The sequence below is a fragment of the Rhinopithecus roxellana genome, chromosome 6 (assembly GCF_007565055.1).
Source record: "Rhinopithecus roxellana isolate Shanxi Qingling chromosome 6, ASM756505v1, whole genome shotgun sequence".
Lineage (NCBI taxonomy): Eukaryota > Metazoa > Chordata > Mammalia > Primates > Cercopithecidae > Rhinopithecus > Rhinopithecus roxellana.
In genome coordinates this window covers 6,485,135-6,502,997 of record NC_044554.1, presented here as the reverse complement: position 1 = coordinate 6,502,997, position 17,863 = coordinate 6,485,135, and the positions used below count along the sequence as shown (strand labels likewise).

General features: G+C 37.1%; 1 protein-coding gene across 2 annotated transcripts in view; it reads left to right on the top strand.

Annotated features, from left to right (window-relative positions):
- The window catches only part of ZNF277 (zinc finger protein 277), a 136,945-nt gene extending 120,305 nt beyond the window's left edge, over positions 1-16,640 (top strand). For both annotated transcript variants that reach the window (XM_010382454.2, XM_030933191.1), the window contains exons 6-12: positions 980-1,090; positions 3,336-3,468; positions 9,408-9,475; positions 11,032-11,128; positions 13,143-13,185; positions 14,174-14,348; positions 15,853-16,640. In XM_010382454.2, coding sequence (XP_010380756.1) covers positions 980-1,090; positions 3,336-3,468; positions 9,408-9,475; positions 11,032-11,128; positions 13,143-13,185; positions 14,174-14,348; positions 15,853-16,039 — 814 coding nt within the window. In that variant the 3' untranslated portion in view covers positions 16,040-16,640. The remainder of the gene's footprint in view (positions 1-979; positions 1,091-3,335; positions 3,469-9,407; positions 9,476-11,031; positions 11,129-13,142; positions 13,186-14,173; positions 14,349-15,852) is intronic.
- The last annotated feature ends 1,223 nt before the right edge of the window (positions 16,641-17,863 follow it).

Sequence of the window (17,863 nt, the reverse complement as noted above, 5' to 3'; positions counted from 1 at the left end):
ACTGATGAGGCTTTCCAAGACAGTCACCTTTATTTTATGAACTAAAGTTGTGAGAAAAACTCTGTAGAATATATTGTACACGTACACTTTTTTGCTATGTAAAAGTTACGTAATTACATTTGTCCTTTTCTGTGTAAGTTAATCAAGAAGTTGGTCATTGTGTTGCAGGTTATCACAGCCCTTGCATTTAATAGACCTGTTAACTGTGGGCTCTGGGTCATTGTCCAGTGATACACTGGACCTGTTAACTGTGGGCTGCGGGTCATTGTCCAGTGATACACTGGACCTGTTAACTGTGGGCTCCCGGTCATTGTCTGATGATCCACTGGCTAAATGCCTGTGATCTTAGGTCAGAGCAGATTGTATTTCTGTTAGGCAGTTGCCTCTTACTCTTCTCCATGATGAACTGGAAAAGTAGAAGCAGCACAGTTAATTTAATAGTTTAAAGCAGTGATCCCCAACCTTTTTGGCACCAGGGACCCGTTTCAGAATGAAACTGTTTTATCTCAGATCATCAGGCGTTAGATTCTCATTGTCGTAAGGAGTGCACAACCTAGATCCCTCGCATGCACAGTTTACAATAGGCTTCGCGCTCCTGTGAGAATCTGATGCCACCACTGATCTGACAGGAGGCAGGAGTGCAGGTGGTAATGCTCACTTGCCCGCCTCCCACCTCTTTCTGTGCCGCCTGGTTCCTAACAGGCCATGGACCAATACCCCTGGTTTAAAGGACAGAACCTGATTCTTCTATAGAGTGTAGCCAAGCAGCAGATAGTGGAACACTTTGGTTTCCCTTTACAGAACTGATGTGACTGTACACTTACATACTTTATAATGTCACTCTTTAGTAGCTGAAACGTTTGTGCTTAGCACTTGCTTATACTTCTAATTAGTGTTTTTATTATGTGAATGCTATTCCAACCCAAATGTGTTCTTAGATGATTTGTGAATAATCCTAATTGCTCAAATTTCTTCCTAGATCTGTTATTTTGAACCACATGGCCAGAGAACATGCTTTCAACATTGGATTGCCAGACAACATTGTAAACTGCAATGAATTTTTGTGTACATTACAGAAAAAGCTTGACAAGTAGGTACTGATTTATGGAACACTGCCTAAAGCTCTTTTAATCTTGGACTCTGTTGTGAATTTTTTTAAATTAATTTAATAGAGCAATTAAAGAAGCAGGAGTTTCCCATGTTGGAGGAGTTCTCATTTTATACAACAGTCCTTATTTTGTCTAGATCATATTGCCCTTTGTTGTTTTTTGAATTTTTCAAATACACTATGTCATATATACCAAACAATATACATATCATACAACATATGCTATATAGGATATGAAGAATATACTCACTGTCTAACCTAAGAAATAGAGCATTGTTAATTCCTTTGAATCTCCCTGTGTGCCTTTCCTCATTAGTATTTCCCCAGAAACCACTATTCTTAATTTTGGAATTGTAATTCCTTTACTTTTCACTGTAACTCGTCTACGTATTTAGTAAGGTAAATATATTGTCAAAGTATGGCATGGTGTTTAATTTTGTGTGAAACATAGCGTACTGTATGTATTCTTCTCCCTTTTGGTTTTCGTTCACATTTGTATATAATACTTCATTTTCTCAAGGTCATATTCTGGCAACTATATCCAGAGCTTAGCCTGTTGAAATAGGGAAGAAAATTCTATTTAGGTCACCAAAATGACTTTCAAAAATGTATCCACTTTTTTTTCTAGGAAAAGAGCCCAAAATTTTTTCTCTGAGAACCCAGTTTTTTTTTATTTAAATAAAATACTAACACGTGTGGTGCTTCAACCCACAGCATTGAGAGCAACAACATTAAAGATAAAATAAGACCCAAGCACAGTAGCTCACAACTGTAATCCCAGCACGTTGGGAGGCCGAGGTGAGCAGATCACCTGAGGTCAGAATTTGGAGACCAGCCTGACCAACATGGAGAAACCCCATCTCTACTAAAAATACAGAATTAGCCAGGCGTGGTGTTACATGCCTGTAATTCCAGCTACTCGGGAGGCTGAGGCAGGAGAATCGCTTGAACCCGGGAGGCAGAGGTTGTGATGAGCAGAGATTGCGCCATTGCACTCCAGCCTGGGCAACAATAGCAAAACTCTGTCTCAAAAAAATAAATAAATAAGAGGTAGCAAGTAATACAGATTAATTATAAAAAGTTTTAAATTCAAATTCTGATGTCAGCACTATGTTAAATCGAGTCCCTTCACCCTTTTGTTAAATGACTATTTATAACATAACACCAAATGTGCCTTCTAGCAGGATTAGCAATAATGAATATCTGTAATCAGCTTATCACCCATAAATTGTCAACCATAACAGAATATACTACAAAAGAATATTATTATGCCCTGGAATATATTCTTTGGCATAAGAAATTGATGAAAAGGTATTTAGTAGAGATAAAAACAAATTCAAAATTGAAACAATAACAGATTGCAATCATTTGAGAGTTTCCCATGTAAAAGATATTTATACTTAGACACTGTGTGGCTCCAGAAAGCAGAGCTCTCTACTTTTTACTGAATAGCAGTTATCATACATGTTGTATCAACTGTCAGGCTTAGTATGAGAAAGACATTTTGTTAATAATCTGCTCAAAACTGGTAATTGCTGCTTTATTAGGTAATGAATGCCCAGTCAGTGGAAATATTCGAGCAGAAGGTATATGAGAATTATATGGTAGTAACAGCTACTATTTATCTTATTCACATACATGAATAAATACCTAGCACAGTTCATAGTGCACAGTGAGTGCTCAATAAATTTATATATGAAATTGTCATTTCAAAATCTCTAAAATGTTGGTATTCAGTTTAGAAATCAGAAAATGGCAACAGAGAAGGCAAGTAACTTTACCAAGTCCCCCAGCTGGCTGGCACTGCAGCAAGGAATTAAACCCTGCAAATCAGCTCACAGGATATCCCAAACCATGCAGTAATTATTATATACACTGGGTGCAGTCAGTGCAAGTCATTATAATTATATGAAGAACATACCTACATACTTACTTTAGAATTGGTAATTCGGTTAGTAAAGAACCAAAATGATTTTTGGATAGGACCTATCTTTGTCACAGTCTTAACTAAAGAGCCAAGTTGGTCAGCTTAGCTAACTAAAAAATACACCATAGTATGCACTCTACAAAGCCAAATGAATAAAGTGAGGGGGGCTTCTGACAAGGATGGTATATCCCATTTGAAGATTCTGTGTGACCTAAAATGAATAAATGCAAAACTCAGTGAAGGACTATTGCAGCAACTATGCAAGAGACTTGTTTATCAGTGTTTGTGTATTTCTTGTAGTTTACAGTGCTTGTACTGTGAGAAGACCTTCAGGGACAAAAATACACTTAAAGATCACATGAGGAAAAAACAGCATCGTAAGATTAATCCTAAGAACAGAGAATATGACCGATTTTATGTCATCAATTATTTGGTAAGGCTTTCTTTTCATAACTTAAAATTTGATTGCAGTACTGCAAACAAAATCTTTCTGAGGACCAACTAATATTTGAATAAGCAATTAATGCAAAGGTCAAAATGTAATTGAGGGGCACATTCAAGTAGTGATTAGCTTTAAAATGGTTAGAGTACAAGACATTAGATTTGATTTGTCTTTTATTTGACAGTGTTTATGTAGTAAAAATGTCATGTCTCTAGAACTCACAGTCATCTTGACCAAAAAAAAAAAAAAATACAGTATTTGGATATCCACATACCATCCCCCATTTATGTAATATATTTTAACTTGGGACCAGAGACTCCTTTTTTTTTTTCTTTTTTTCTTGAGACGGAGTCTTGCTCTGTCGGCCAGGCTGGAGTGCAGTGGCATGATCTCGGCTCACGGCAACCTCTGCCTCCTGGGATCAAGCAATTCTGTCTCGGCCTCTCCAGTAGCTGATATTGCAGGTGCGTACCACTACACCTGGCTAATTTTTGGATTTTTAGTAGAGACAGGGTTTCTCCATGTTGGCCAGGCTGGTCTCAAACTCCTGGCCTCAAGTGATTCACCTGCCTCGCCCTCCCAAAGTGCTGGGATTATAGGTGTGAGCTACCACACTGGCCAGAGAGACTTCTGTATTCTGTTCAAAAGAAACTGTTGAGTACTGGATGTGTGAGGTGCTATGCAAAATAATTCTTTAAAAACAATCTCTTTGCTCTTTCCCTTTCACCCCTATGGGTGTGTATCTTTATCATTCTCTTCAGTCAGCTTATTTTTAAGGGAAGTTTCAAGGAAACCAAACCATTTTACCATGAAATGGGATTTTTATTTGTTGGCTTATGGGGTAGACTAACCAGGTTACCATGCCAAGGATTTTAAATGTATTGATAGCTCTCCTTCCCCAGAAACCTCAATGCCATTTGCTGGCCTCTGTAGATTTCAAGAAGAGGCATTCAAATGGAGACAGTGGGGGTTGGGGGAGAGGCATTTGGAAATATGGGAGGGTATTTATGATACACAACAATGACTGGGGAGTCTTACTGGGCCTGCCTTCAATCTACTGATTTTTAAAATATATATATTTGTCATACATTTTTATGTATTTTTTATATATGACAAATGTGTGTGACTACTCATATAAAAGAAGAGGTTATGTAACTTTCCAGAGGAACTGGAAGAAAAATGGAGAGTTCTGTTTTGAATGGGCATTTTTCTTAAGCAAATGGAAATTTTTTTTTCTCTCAATGTAAATGAATTAAAACCCAAACCCACTGGTCACAAAAGGCTAATTGAATATAATCAGCCATTTTATCTATTAGATAGAAACAAGCATATCCTGAATTATGCTGGAAATCTCTGTTTTAGGGTGGAATTTTGTCAGTTCTAACTAATCCTTGTAGTGTTAAAATTCCCCTTGAGAAGCAAGTTTAACATGTGTTTGAAGATTGACTCTAAGAAGTTGCCGTGGTTTTCTACAAATGTTTTACAACCAGCTAAAGGCAAATGTACCCTTTGGGCCCTTCAATCTTTTCTTGAAATCACTCAGTCATTACTTCCTAGAGCAAATGCTGCTTCAGGACCCAGCCCAGTCTAATAGGGAGTGGACTTCAGTGCTAGCTCTAAGAAATATTCAGCTACTGCATCTAGCTATAGGAGCAATTTAATAGTTCTTCCTTCTGGGGCTCTTTTAAAACTAATGTTGAAGAGCTTGAGACTAGCAGAACATTATATAGCTGGAGGTTTTTACCTTTTAGAGGAGACTTCAAAGGATTTGCTCACTCTTATTCTGCCAGCACTTTTAGAAAAGTATGATACTTCATTTCCTGGGCATCAAGTAGGGTAGCTGTCAAAACTGACATCATCTGCCAGGGCCAGCCATCTCTAGATGAGCGTGCTAGATTGTGCTGCTCACACAGGGCAAGGATTTGATGTGGCATGGACCACAGATTTAGAGAAGTGTTTCAAGAGAAAGTAACAATGTACAATTTTAACAATGTACAAAATGACAATTAAATTACAACTTTAGAGTCATATTGATAGAAGTCCTTTTTTTAACTAGCAGCTATTTGACTACTTATAATCTGCAGGCACTATCCTAGGTATTTATATTGAATTATTTAATTTGAATCATATTTTTATGACACAGGTATTGTCATTAAGCCTCTTATAGGTAAGGGGACTGGGCACAGAGAGGCTAATTTTCCGAAGGTCACATGGCTAGGGCAAATTACTTATCCCGGGCATCAGTTTCCTTCATTTTTACAATTGAGACAAGACTAGTACCTACATCTGATGCTTTGGGTTGGGTATTTTGGCCAAGTAATGGTGATGAGTTCATAATGATCTGTTCATCCACCCTTGCCTATTCTCTTTTGTAATAAACTGAAAAGTGAGCCAAGGTCAAAGTAAAGCTGACTTTAATCAGCACTTTAAGGCTCTGCTCCACAATCTTAGTCTTCCTAGCCCGACTCTGATTCTTGTTCCTGTTCCCTGTTTTCTATTCCCTATTCCTATGTGAAATTCTTGCTGAGGTAAATAACCAAAAACTCTAAGAATGATTAACAAAAAAAGAAACCCTAAAATGTGTTATGATGCCTTAGCATTGTGGAAATGATGTAAACACCTTTGAAAAGGAGGGAAGAAGCCTATCGGCTTCACTAAAGACATACCCATGCGCTAAACTAGAGGGGTGCTTACCAGAGCTATCAGCCGTAGTAACATTCTAGGAATATTTGAAGGAATACTGTTATAAATTAAAAGTATAATAATATATAGAATAAGTGTATAAAAAACTGTCCCAAATACTAAGAGTAGAGGTAGAGAAAAATAAATGCCAATGTCTTCTCAGTATCATTTTAGTATTATTCCAGACCTCATTAAAGAATAATATTTAACGCAAACAACATGAATAATAAATCGATATGAAGAATAAATTCTAAAATTTTACTTAAACAATAATGACAATATTTTATTTAAAAAATATGTATATTCCCTTGTTATCCCTCTGAGGGAAAAGGCTGACATGAGTGTGAGCAAAAGATAGAATTGTTTATATTAGTAATCAGTATTTATACATCTATTTTATTGACATCATACATTCTACATACATTTGAGTGCCTTCCAGGTACCAGATGCTAGAAGAGAAAGAAAAAATATTGTAGATAGAAAGGCTGATTTGAGTCACTACTTTCAAAGAGTTCAGAAGTCGGTATGGAAGACCACCACGTAAGCATGTTAGTTTGAACTCTTTGTGATGGTATATCAAAAGTCAGCGTTTGACCTGTCCTATAGCAAATATATGCAGTCATTGAGTCATTCACACACAGAGCTCCTCACTCCACTTCAAACGCCGTAGACACTGCCAGTGCAACAGTGATGGGAGCATCCAGGATATCCGTGGCAAGATACACTCTAATAGGCAGCAGAAGTAGGAGAGCCAGTGGACAGAGGGGCTGCTTTTGGCTTTCTGAGCTCAGCAAATTGACAAGTTCCGTTTTCCTTCTTAGATGAGATAATTTCTGTGCTTAATCATTCATATCAGTTTCTGAATAATAACAGACTTGCAAAAACATTAAAAGTCGTTTGCATAGTCTGAATTATCTACTTCAAATTCTTGCTTTCTTTTCTCACAAACAAAAGAGTTCAGCAGGTAGTGAGGATGGGTTGGGGGTAAGGTGCCAGTTAGTTTCATATTCAGATAACCTTTTCCTCAGAGGGCAACAGACTGCTTAACATCAAGGCTTCAGCTACGTATTCCTACGATGCTCATGTTTCAAACCCTGAGTTTTTCTAAAGAGAATTGGTTTTGCCATGATTTTTATCATTCTTTGATTTAAATTTTTTTATTCTTAAAGTATACAAAACCACTTATAACAAAAGTAGGCTTTTAACTAATTTTTCATAGTTTTTCGTAGTTCTCCCTAGTGAAGTTATTTACGCTTAAAACATTTTCTGTTTCTGGAGTTTTGTGTAAGCACCCGTAAGTGACTATGTATTAGGGCAGAAGTGTGATGGGTGAAGGGGATCTTTTTCTTCCATGTTTTTTTCCACCCTCTCATTGTTCATGAGCCATCTGATGCAGGGCTTTGAGGGGGTGTCTGAACATCTTTACTGATATGCCTTCCAAACTTTGTTTTTCTTACATTCTTTGCTTTCCTGACATGATTCATTAGCAGGCACAGTGTCTTAATTAGAGAGTTACATGGGTTTTTTTTTTGTTTGTTTTTTGTTTTTGCTTTGGGTCTTGTTTCTGTAATAAATCATATCTTTAACTGTACCAAAGCAGAGCACTCTAGGAAACTGGGCCACTGTCATGTGCAAATTACTTCTTTTCGAATATACTAGTAAACATGGACATTCATTTTCCTCTCAGGTGGGATAGTGGTTAATGCTGTATGGCCTAGATAAATCTCTACATATTATACCTAACACTGAGGAAGTTGCAAAATAATGCTTTGAGTTTAGAAGTTTAACAGTGGAAGATATTTTTTGTTACTTTTGGCTCAAAATACTCATTGACAAGCAACATTTGCCCTTATCATTCAGAATGATCAAATCACAGAAGGCCCATAATTTAGTAATACCTTGCATCAGTAAAACCATGACCTTAAGTCCAAGTACAGAAAAACCAAGTAAGGCATGAAAGATTTAATTCATTGCCCAACTTTCTAACAAGCATCCTGTTGGTAGTGTTGAGGCCATTTTTGGTGTTCTGTAATGAGGTTCAGACACTTCATGATGACTCTGGGAAGCACATTATAGAGTCCAAATTAACCCTCTCTAATGACGTTATGATAGATCTCTGTATATTTAAATGTACGCATCATTTAGCTGATAGATAATGACAGCTTCGAAACCTCTCATTAAGTTGATAAATTATGGATTTTCTTTCTCCCCCTAAATCATAATGGCACTCATAGTTCTTTGTTTTTAGCTAGATGAATACCTTTATTTGAGGGAAAAAGAGTCCATAATTGAGGGAATTTTGGTTGTGTTTTTCCAAAAGAAGGATATTGAACAACAAAGCTATCTGTGCTTGTAGCAGGTCAGGTGGGCTTGATTCTAACCGTAGCTTAGCTGCTTGAAAACATATCCATGAGTGTTCCTACCTCTCTCTTTGTGACACTTGTCTGCTTTTGCGTGGCACAATGGGAAGACTGGATAGAAAGAAGACAGGGCAAGAAGAGAGGAAGAAATGGCCCAAGGGGAACAAAAGAAATGATTGGGCCAAAATAAATCATTCCTACTCATCACTCCATAAAGTTTTGCTAGCACTGTGACTAGGCTTGCCAGACATAGCCCCAAAAAGAGTGGAACTTTTCCACTGATGGTAAGGGATAAAAGGGATTTGAGTAGGTACTAGAGCACCTACTCATGCTTAGTACTATTTCTTTATAGACAGTAACTCACTCATTTAATCACCTTTAAAAAACCTTTTGAGGTATAATCTAAATTGACCTCAAATGTATTTTTTTATTTTTTAGTTCTAACAAATTGAATTCTACTTTCTAATGCAACTCAAAAAATAGTTTATAGTAATAGTACCCACTATATGCCAGGCTCTGGAAATGTAACAGTGAACAAGGCCATTAGAATCCCAGAGATTCTAATACACTTTGAGGGTTGAGAAACACTAGTTCAAATTTAAGGGAACAGAACTTGATTGAAAGGATATTGCTACTTCTCTAAAAAATTATCACATTAAGGTTTCAACTTCGTATTGCTTTTGCACTGTCATTAAGTCAAAAAAAAAGTGTTGAATCAAACCATCATAAGTTGGGGACCATCTGTATATCCTACTTGTACTGTTTCAAAACCATGTAAACATGGGTGGTTTGTTTATTTTTTTGGTTTTGATTTTTTTTCGAAGTTCTGCATACTCTGTCCCTTCTCTTTCCCCCAATCTGTCTCATCCCTCTGTTCTTCCTACAAAGGAACTTGGAAAATCATGGGAAGAAGTTCAGTTGGAAGACGATCGGGAGTTGCTGGACCATCAGGAAGAGTAAGACTTGTTATTGCTGCTAGTTAATTGCAGTGTTCCAGGAGTAAGAAGACAATGCTTTAGTTTGGTTTAAATTATGAAGAGGGAACCTAAGAAGAAAAAATACTTTCTCTGAGCCATGCATCCCTTCATGTAATGTGGCAGAAACTTGAATTCAAAATAACTTTGACATAAAAATTCCTAAAGACACTGTTATTCCAACTAAATTAAAGCTATTGATTGAACACACAAGTAATATATAATTCAGAGAAAAATGCATTCCGAAATGCTTTGCCTGCTCAGTTGGTGCTCAGACCTTGAAGTGATACGATCTTTGAACTTTCCATGTTACTGTCATTGGAATAGAGAATGTAACTGCATTGAAGTTAATCCTGTTCTGTGTTCAGGCCATTGATGACTAACTTTAAACATTCACAGCTTCTTTGCTTGAAATTATAAGCTTGAGAAATGTTCTTTTCAACCTAAAAGGGTTTCTTATTTTTCATCTTCTTTCCAGTCAAAGCTTTTTGGCCTTTTTTCTCTCTCAGGATTTTAAATTATTATTATTTTAATAGTGAAGTAAAGCTGAAAGGTAGAGAGCTGCCATTTGCTGAATTTTCTTGATGCATAGAGATTCAGGCAGAGAGTCTTCCAGACTGAAATAAAAACATCTTTCCCATTAAAACATACTAGTTGGAGTATTTAATGGGTGAATGTTGAAGTTTTAATGACACGAAAGGTTATAAATAGTAAGTTATGACCTGGGCCAAGACTGGTGGCTCCCTCCTGGATGGATAGAGTTAAGGAAAATGTTTCCTATTTTCTAATCAGGAAGCTTCTGTGCAAATTGGGTTAGGTTGTTCTTGAGAGTCTTATCAGTGATCATTTCTGGGCTTGCCATGAGAAATTCTCTCATCTGAGTTTGCATGGGTGTTCCTCATCTCCACAACTCTTCCCTCCTGGCAGTTTTCCTGGTTTGGGAATGGTAAGAAGTTGGTAGTATTTCAACAAGGTAAATGCAAGGAGCAGGCAAAGTGGTAAAAGGGATCTTGTATCCTGTTCGAGTTCGCTGTCTACCACCAGATATAACACTTGCCCGGTTTTAAATAATCAGTATTTCCTTCATGAAAGAGACACGGTTTGCCTTTGTAAAATACACTATTTTTCGTGCAGACACACATTCCCAGCATCACACCTCACAGCGTGTGCACTCAGTGGCTGTGGTTAATGAGAGAGAGCATCACATTTGCTGAAATGTCTCCTTTGCAAATTAAACCTCATTGTCTCAGGATGACATTCCTCTGACTCTAGACTGAGATAGCTACTCAGAAGAATGGCAAATAGGAGAAAATGGAGCAGCACCTGTTCGCTATTTATATTAATTTCATGATGCTGCTTTGAATTTCAAAAGCTATATCAGAGAGTCATAATATGATGTGACAGTCTTTACCAAAATGTCAGAGTTGAAAGAGATTGGCAGGGTTTCTTAGTAAGGAGAAAGTAATAACAAGTCACTGTGTAGTATACTCTCTTAATGAAGGGAATCTCTGTATTTTCTCTTTTCTTTTTTAATTCAGCGACTGGTCTGATTGGGAAGAACACCCTGCCTCTGCCGTCTGCTTATTTTGTGAAAAGCAAGCAGAAACAATTGAGAAATTGTATGTCCACATGGAGGTAAGATACCTGTATTTATTTGAATTTTGTTTTATTCTGACAGGAGAAAGCTGGTAGTTGTTGCACCCTCATCTGCTTATACTTTAGTTTCTCAATCATTATTCCAAACAGAAGAGACAGGCCAGGGCTGTCGGGGAGAACCAGAGCTCAGCGCAATTTAGTTAGTACAGTTGACCGGACCTGAGTGAGCTGTTTGTTAGTGTGAGATTTCTCAGACCACTGATGCCATCTCACCTTTGAGATGCTTACAAGATCATTCTAGCTCAGCAGGTGGAACAGGTTCTGAGTCTTTTTTCCAGTGCTTCTTGTGCTGGTGAATAGGAGAGCAAGAAGGGAGAACATTGCCATTTAAAAGCCCCCGGAGGAATGGGAAAAAAGGAGGGTAGGTAGAGAGGGTCTAGGGCATGATCCTATAGTTCCTTCAGGTGCCAGCATTTGGAGAGAATAAATTAGGGAGCATTCCTAGTGTGGGCTTTCCCTTCTAGATGCCATTTGTATGTTATAGTGAAGCTTGGAGCTAGCAGTTCTAAACCTTTTTCACCCCAGTATACCTGAGAGAGGACACACACCCTACACTCTGATCCTTAGCTGCACAAGGCGGATAGGGAAGAGGAACATCTAATGATTCATGACAGTATCACAGCTTGTGGGCAAAGGGGTGATTATAATAGAAAAATATTATGGATGGTTCTGGTATCTCTCTCTCCCCTCCCTGCAGCCACCTCTGCCAATAGTGGACCATATTCTCTACTTTCACCCACTTTAACCTCACCCTTATTCAGAAATACTGTTCTTAGTTTAGTAAAATAAGGACCTAGAAAGTGCACAAAAGACCATAACCTTTTTCCCTGATTTTAGTTTCTCTGAAAAAGGTTCCCACTAGTATGTGTGTATAATTTCCTGTGTTTAGATGTAATTCATAATATCTTAATGTCTTTGTATTGAAGGCAGCCTTAGCATGCCTATCTTGTGTAGGGATTACCTTTTCGGCATCCTTGACAGGTGTCCTTAACCTCTGCTGGGTCACTTTCAGTGATAACATCACCAATTCCTAATTATCCTGCATATGGTGCTACACTAAATGCCATCCCAATGTGTTAAATGGTCTTTATCCTCTGTGAGATTGTAGGTGAAAACATTTACACAGACAATTGCAGGTGTCAAACAAGCAAAAAATAAGTCTGCATTGTAAAAATAACAAGAAAGTGTGATTTATAGGAAGGTGTGAGTGAAGAGAAACTTTCAGGTTTAAACAGTGTATTTGACAGCATAAAATGAAAAGCAGAATTTGTAAAAATTACCTATGTGGGGCAAAGAACCTATATCCATAATTCTAGTCCAAATGCACAGTACAATAGAAACATATCTTACCTACACTTTTATCACACTGTAGAATTCATACATAGACTTCTACATTTTTAGAAGACTACAAAACAGATACATTGTAAATTATAAAAACTATAGATATAAGCTATGAGCAATTATAATGTTGTTGTTGTTGTTTGAGATGGAGTCTTGCTGTGTCACTCTTGCTGTGACAGGCTGGTGTGCAGTGTCATGATCTCAGTTTACTGCAACCTCTGCCTGCTAGGTTCAAGCGATTCTCGTGCCTCAGCCTCCTGAGTAGCTGGAATTACAGGCACCCACCACCACACCCAGACAATTTTTGTATTTTTGGTAGCAACAGGGTTTTGCCATGTTGGCCAGGCTGGTCTCAAACTCCTGACCTCAGGTGATCCTCCCGCCTCGGTCTCCCACACTGCTGGGATTATAGGTGTGAGCCACCATGCCCAGCCCAATTACAATGGTTTAACTGATTGACATGACTTGTTTGCACTATGCTGTAAAAAGAAGTTGGGTATGGAGGGAAGTAGTTAGACTTAGAAGACTTTAAAAGTAGAAGACACTGAACTCAGACTGAGTTTCTAAACTCATATGAGTAAGTTGTTTATAACTTCAGCCTGAAAGATTAAATAATTCATTTGCTTACAGATGTATTCATTCCTTTTTTTAGGATGCACACGAATTTGATCTTCTCAAGATAAAGTCAGAACTTGGTAAGTTTGATTCAGAAGTTTTTTTCTGTGATGCTTCATTTTTTATAAACCATCCTGTAAACTATGCCTGTGTTCAGTAGCTACGATTGGAGAGTGCACCACCAAAACATGTCTCTCTGTATATGGTCTTGACAGAACTCTCTGTGAAGCAGTGATGCTCAACCATAATAGTCAAATATGGTTTTTTGTTTCATATACTCCTTCTTCCTCTTTCCTACATATACAAGTGCTTCAAATGGAATATAAATTAGTGGTTAATAATATATCATAAATTGGAAGGGGCTAGTAGAATATGGATTTTTAAGTCAAACTAGAGTTCAGATTCCAGCTCTGGCATTTACTGGCTATCTGACATTGGGCCTCGGGTCAGAAAAATGTTACGAGGAGTGAGTAATGTATGGTAAATGCCTACTGCACTGCTTAGCAGTATAGCTAGGATTGTTTGTTGTAGGTGTACCCAAATGTATCATTCTCAGTATCACAACAATAGAAGGATTTGGGGCATTACGAAATAAATAAAGTACTGACTTGCTAATAGATCTAAGACAGTAAAAAACCTATTTCTCACATCTCAGCTCCATCACTGTTTTCCTGGGTCCTTGGATGTGTTACTTTGCTGCTCTTATAGACATGTATATACATTGTATATATAATTAGCTTAGTAGTCAAGCACATGGGCTTTGCAGCTGACAGCTATCTATGCGACCCTGGGCAGTTTCCTAATATGTAATGTAGGTATGAGACTACCTATCTGATAGAGTTTTATGAAGATTAAATGTATTAATACACAGAAAATTATTAGAATAGTGCCTAGCTCATAAGTCCTATGTAAATATGGGCTGTTATTATTTGGTATCTCTTATGCTTTATAATTGTACTACCTCTTCAGGTTGATTAATGAAAATAAGTGGCTCCTTTAAGAAATTATAACAGTGCAAAAAATGGGTCTGAACAGTTGTCTAATGATTCTGTATTTTGTCATTTTCAGGATTAAATTTCTATCAGCAAGTGAAACTGGTCAATTTTATTCGGAGGCAAGTTCACCAATGCAGATGTTATGGCTGCCATGTGAAGTTCAAATCCAAAGCAGACTTAAGAACTCACATGGAAGAAACTAAACACACTTCGCTGCTCCCTGATAGAAAGACATGGGATCAACTGGAGTACGTACTGCAAAACCACATGTGCACTTCTTTACTCCCTTTGATTTTGTCCCTTTATTTAATTTCTTTAAACTTACAGAAAAAAAGGAATACATGTTTATTATAAAAAGTATACATCAGTATAGTGTAGGGAAAATGTAAAAATCTTCAAAATGCTTATTTTTAAAATAATCCCCCTCTTACAAATGAAACCAAGTATTTTTCAGTATTTGTGATATGGTAATAGATACATACGTAGAGAGATGAAGTAGATACAGATTTTTTAAAGTATATTTTATTAACAAAATATTGTAAATATATTTCTCTAGCCAGTATCCATCTGTTGCATCCTTTCTAATGGTTGCTAAATACCCATTGTATGGATATAATCTGTTCTGTTAGATACTTAGGTTGTTTCTTACTTTTTGCTATTATGATACAGTAAATACCTATATGCCTACATGTTAGCACACGTATCTAATTATTGAATTAAGCTGAACTACTAGAAATAAAATTACTGTGTCAGAGTTTGTACACTGCTAGGACTTTTGGTATATATTTTGTATATTGGCACTTGAAAAAATCAAGCACTTGGTCATCTGTTGTTGGATTCCCAAGTATTCTTTGCCAGAACCTTCTGGACTGGTTCCCAAGTATCCTTTGCCAAGAACCTTCTGGACTGGTTCTCACATCATTCTGGATAACCTCAGTCAAGGGCTCCTCTGAGAGGCTAGTGGGGTTCTAGCTGCCCAGAGCTCCTTCTGCTCTTAGGGAATAAGTCAGTTCCCCCAGAACTTTAACCAGAAAGTTCTAGTTTTTCTCCTTCAGAAAATCCCACACTTGTGAGGGTATCCTGTTCTTATAATCCTTCTTATATAAATTAAAATTTGTAGTATTCCAAAAGTAACTTCAAAGTGTATTCAGAGAAGAAACCAGAATAACAAACTTTATATTCCGTAAGTGTTTCCTTTTGTGATTACCTAGAAAGAAGGAATGATTAGGCTGGAAAACAAAACACAAGGGAGAGCTTTTTATTCTCAAGTATTTGAAGAATTTGTGTTTGAAAAAATAACTATATTTGAAGTTTGTTAACTTATAAGGAAGAACTAGGACCTTTGAGTAGAAATAAGAGAGATGTCATTTTTAGCTTCATAGGAGGTGTATCAAACAACTAGAGCTACCCACTACTGGGGTCAGCTCCCTCCGAAGATCGTGTGTTTCTTACCATGATAGATGATCAAGCAGAGGCTAAGTGGCCAGCGGGCATCTCCAGAGGCAGCTCTGGAGGCTGGGAGGTCCACGATCTTGGTTTACCAAATCTAGATAGTAGATTTTGTAAGGTTGATGTCAGCCAGTAAAAGTCAAAGTGAAAGCAATCAGAAGTTGTCTCCAATATAGCCTTTGCAAAATGCTATGAAATTGTTGGCAAGGATACTTGGCAAAATTATAGTAAATGTGTACATTCAGCCACCTGAACAATGTATTAGTCTGGAATTTAATACTTTGTATCTGTGGTTGTTTTCAGGTATTATTTTCCAACCTATGAAAATGACACTCTCCTGTGTACACTATCTGACAGTGAAAGTGACCTGACAGTTCAGGAACAAAATGAAAATGTTCCCATCATCAGTGAAGATACATCTAAACTGTATGCCTTGAAACAAAGCAGTATTTTGAACCAGTTGCTACTACAAGAGTGCTTGAAAAACTAGAAGAAACTACCACAGAAGCAATTTTTCATGTTTTTCTCCTATAAGACAGACATGAAAGAATAATTTAAATTTGGACATCAGCAAAGGATTAGTCCTTGGTGAAATAAACTTTTCAAAAATGAATGTTCTTTTCAAAAACTAAAGTAGGAAAATGCACTTACTAAGAACATGAAAGAAAATGAAGTAGGAAAATAAGATGAAGACTTTGTATTTTGGCTATCAAGTTTTATTGTGTGATCATCTTAAATGAGCTCATTTCATTAAATTCATAATTATCTATAGAAGGATATGCCAATTACAAAGAAATGAAAAGTTCATATTATTTATAAACCTGATTTTTCTATCAGTAGTTTCAGTCTCCTCCCCAAGGACCTTCTTCATCCAACAAGTTATAAAATTTGAATGTCCTTTCTGTACTATGTTGAGTGACCTGTAAATGTAATGACCAAACGAAAGGCCACAGAAGAAAGAAGAAATGGTCAAAGACCTGTATATGCAAATTGGCCATTATATTAGAACAATCAAGAGCTGACTGTATTATCATTACTGCTTTCTGCCTAGGGTGGCCAAATTCTCTAGAAATAAACATCAAGCCAGTTAACTTCACTTTTCCCTGCAACATGTCTATCACTAACATTTAAATACTACTTTCTAAAGACATAACCACAATACCATTATGACACCTAAAAAAAATTAACATTAACTTAATATCATCTGTTTTCAGTTTTTCCCACTTGTCTCAAAATATGTGTTTACAATATTATCAGTTTCATTACTGATAAATATTGTGTGCCTCCTGATAAGATGCACTGAGGAGGGCAGAATATCACTTTTGTAGATTTATACCAAAAATACATAACTTGGATATAATGAAGAAACAGTCAAATCCAAGTTTGAGTGGTATGATAGCTCATATCTGTAATCCCAGCACTTTGGGAGGCCAAGGCGGAGGATCACCTGAGATCAGGAGTTCAAGATCAGCCTGGCCAACATGGCGAAACCCCATCTCTACCAAAAATACACAGATTAGCCAGGCATGGTGGCACGCACCTATAGTCCCAGCTACTCAAGAGGCTGAAGCACAAGTATCGCTTGAATCCAGGAGGCAAAAGTTGCAGTGAGCCAAGATCGCACCACTGCAGTTCAACCTGGGCAACAGACCGAGACTCTGTCTCAAAAAAGGAAAAATAACAAAAAAAGAAATCCAAGTTTGAAGTACATTCTACAAAATAATTGGCCTTTACTCTTAAAAATCTTAAGATCATAAAAAACAAAGATTGAAAAATTATTTGAGATTAAAGGTAACTAAAGATAGCATAGCATGATCCTGGATTGGATGCTAGACCAAGAAAAAAAAAGTTTTTGTTCTGCTACAAAAGACATTAGCAGGACAATTGGCAAAATTTGAATAAGATTTGTAGTAAATGTTATGGTATTGTTAATTTCCAGATTTTGATAGCTGTACTGTGGAATGAGAATGTCTTTGTTTTCAGGAAATATTAATACACACTGAAGTATTTAGGGGTAAAAGAGCATTTTGTTTGCAACTTACTCCCAAAAAATTAACATGGGTATATAGAGAATAATGAAGTGAACTTGGCAAAATGTTAACATTTAGGGAATCTAGGTAAAAGTATGTGGAGATTCTTTGTACTACGGCAACTTTTCTGAAAGTCTGAAATTATTTCAAAATGAAAAGTTTTTAAAAATGTCTTTTTTCAGCCAGGCACAGTGGCTCACGCCTGTAATCCCAGCACTTTGGGAGGCTGAGGTGGGCGGACCACGAGGTCAGGAGTTTGAGACCAACCTGGCCAACATGGTGAC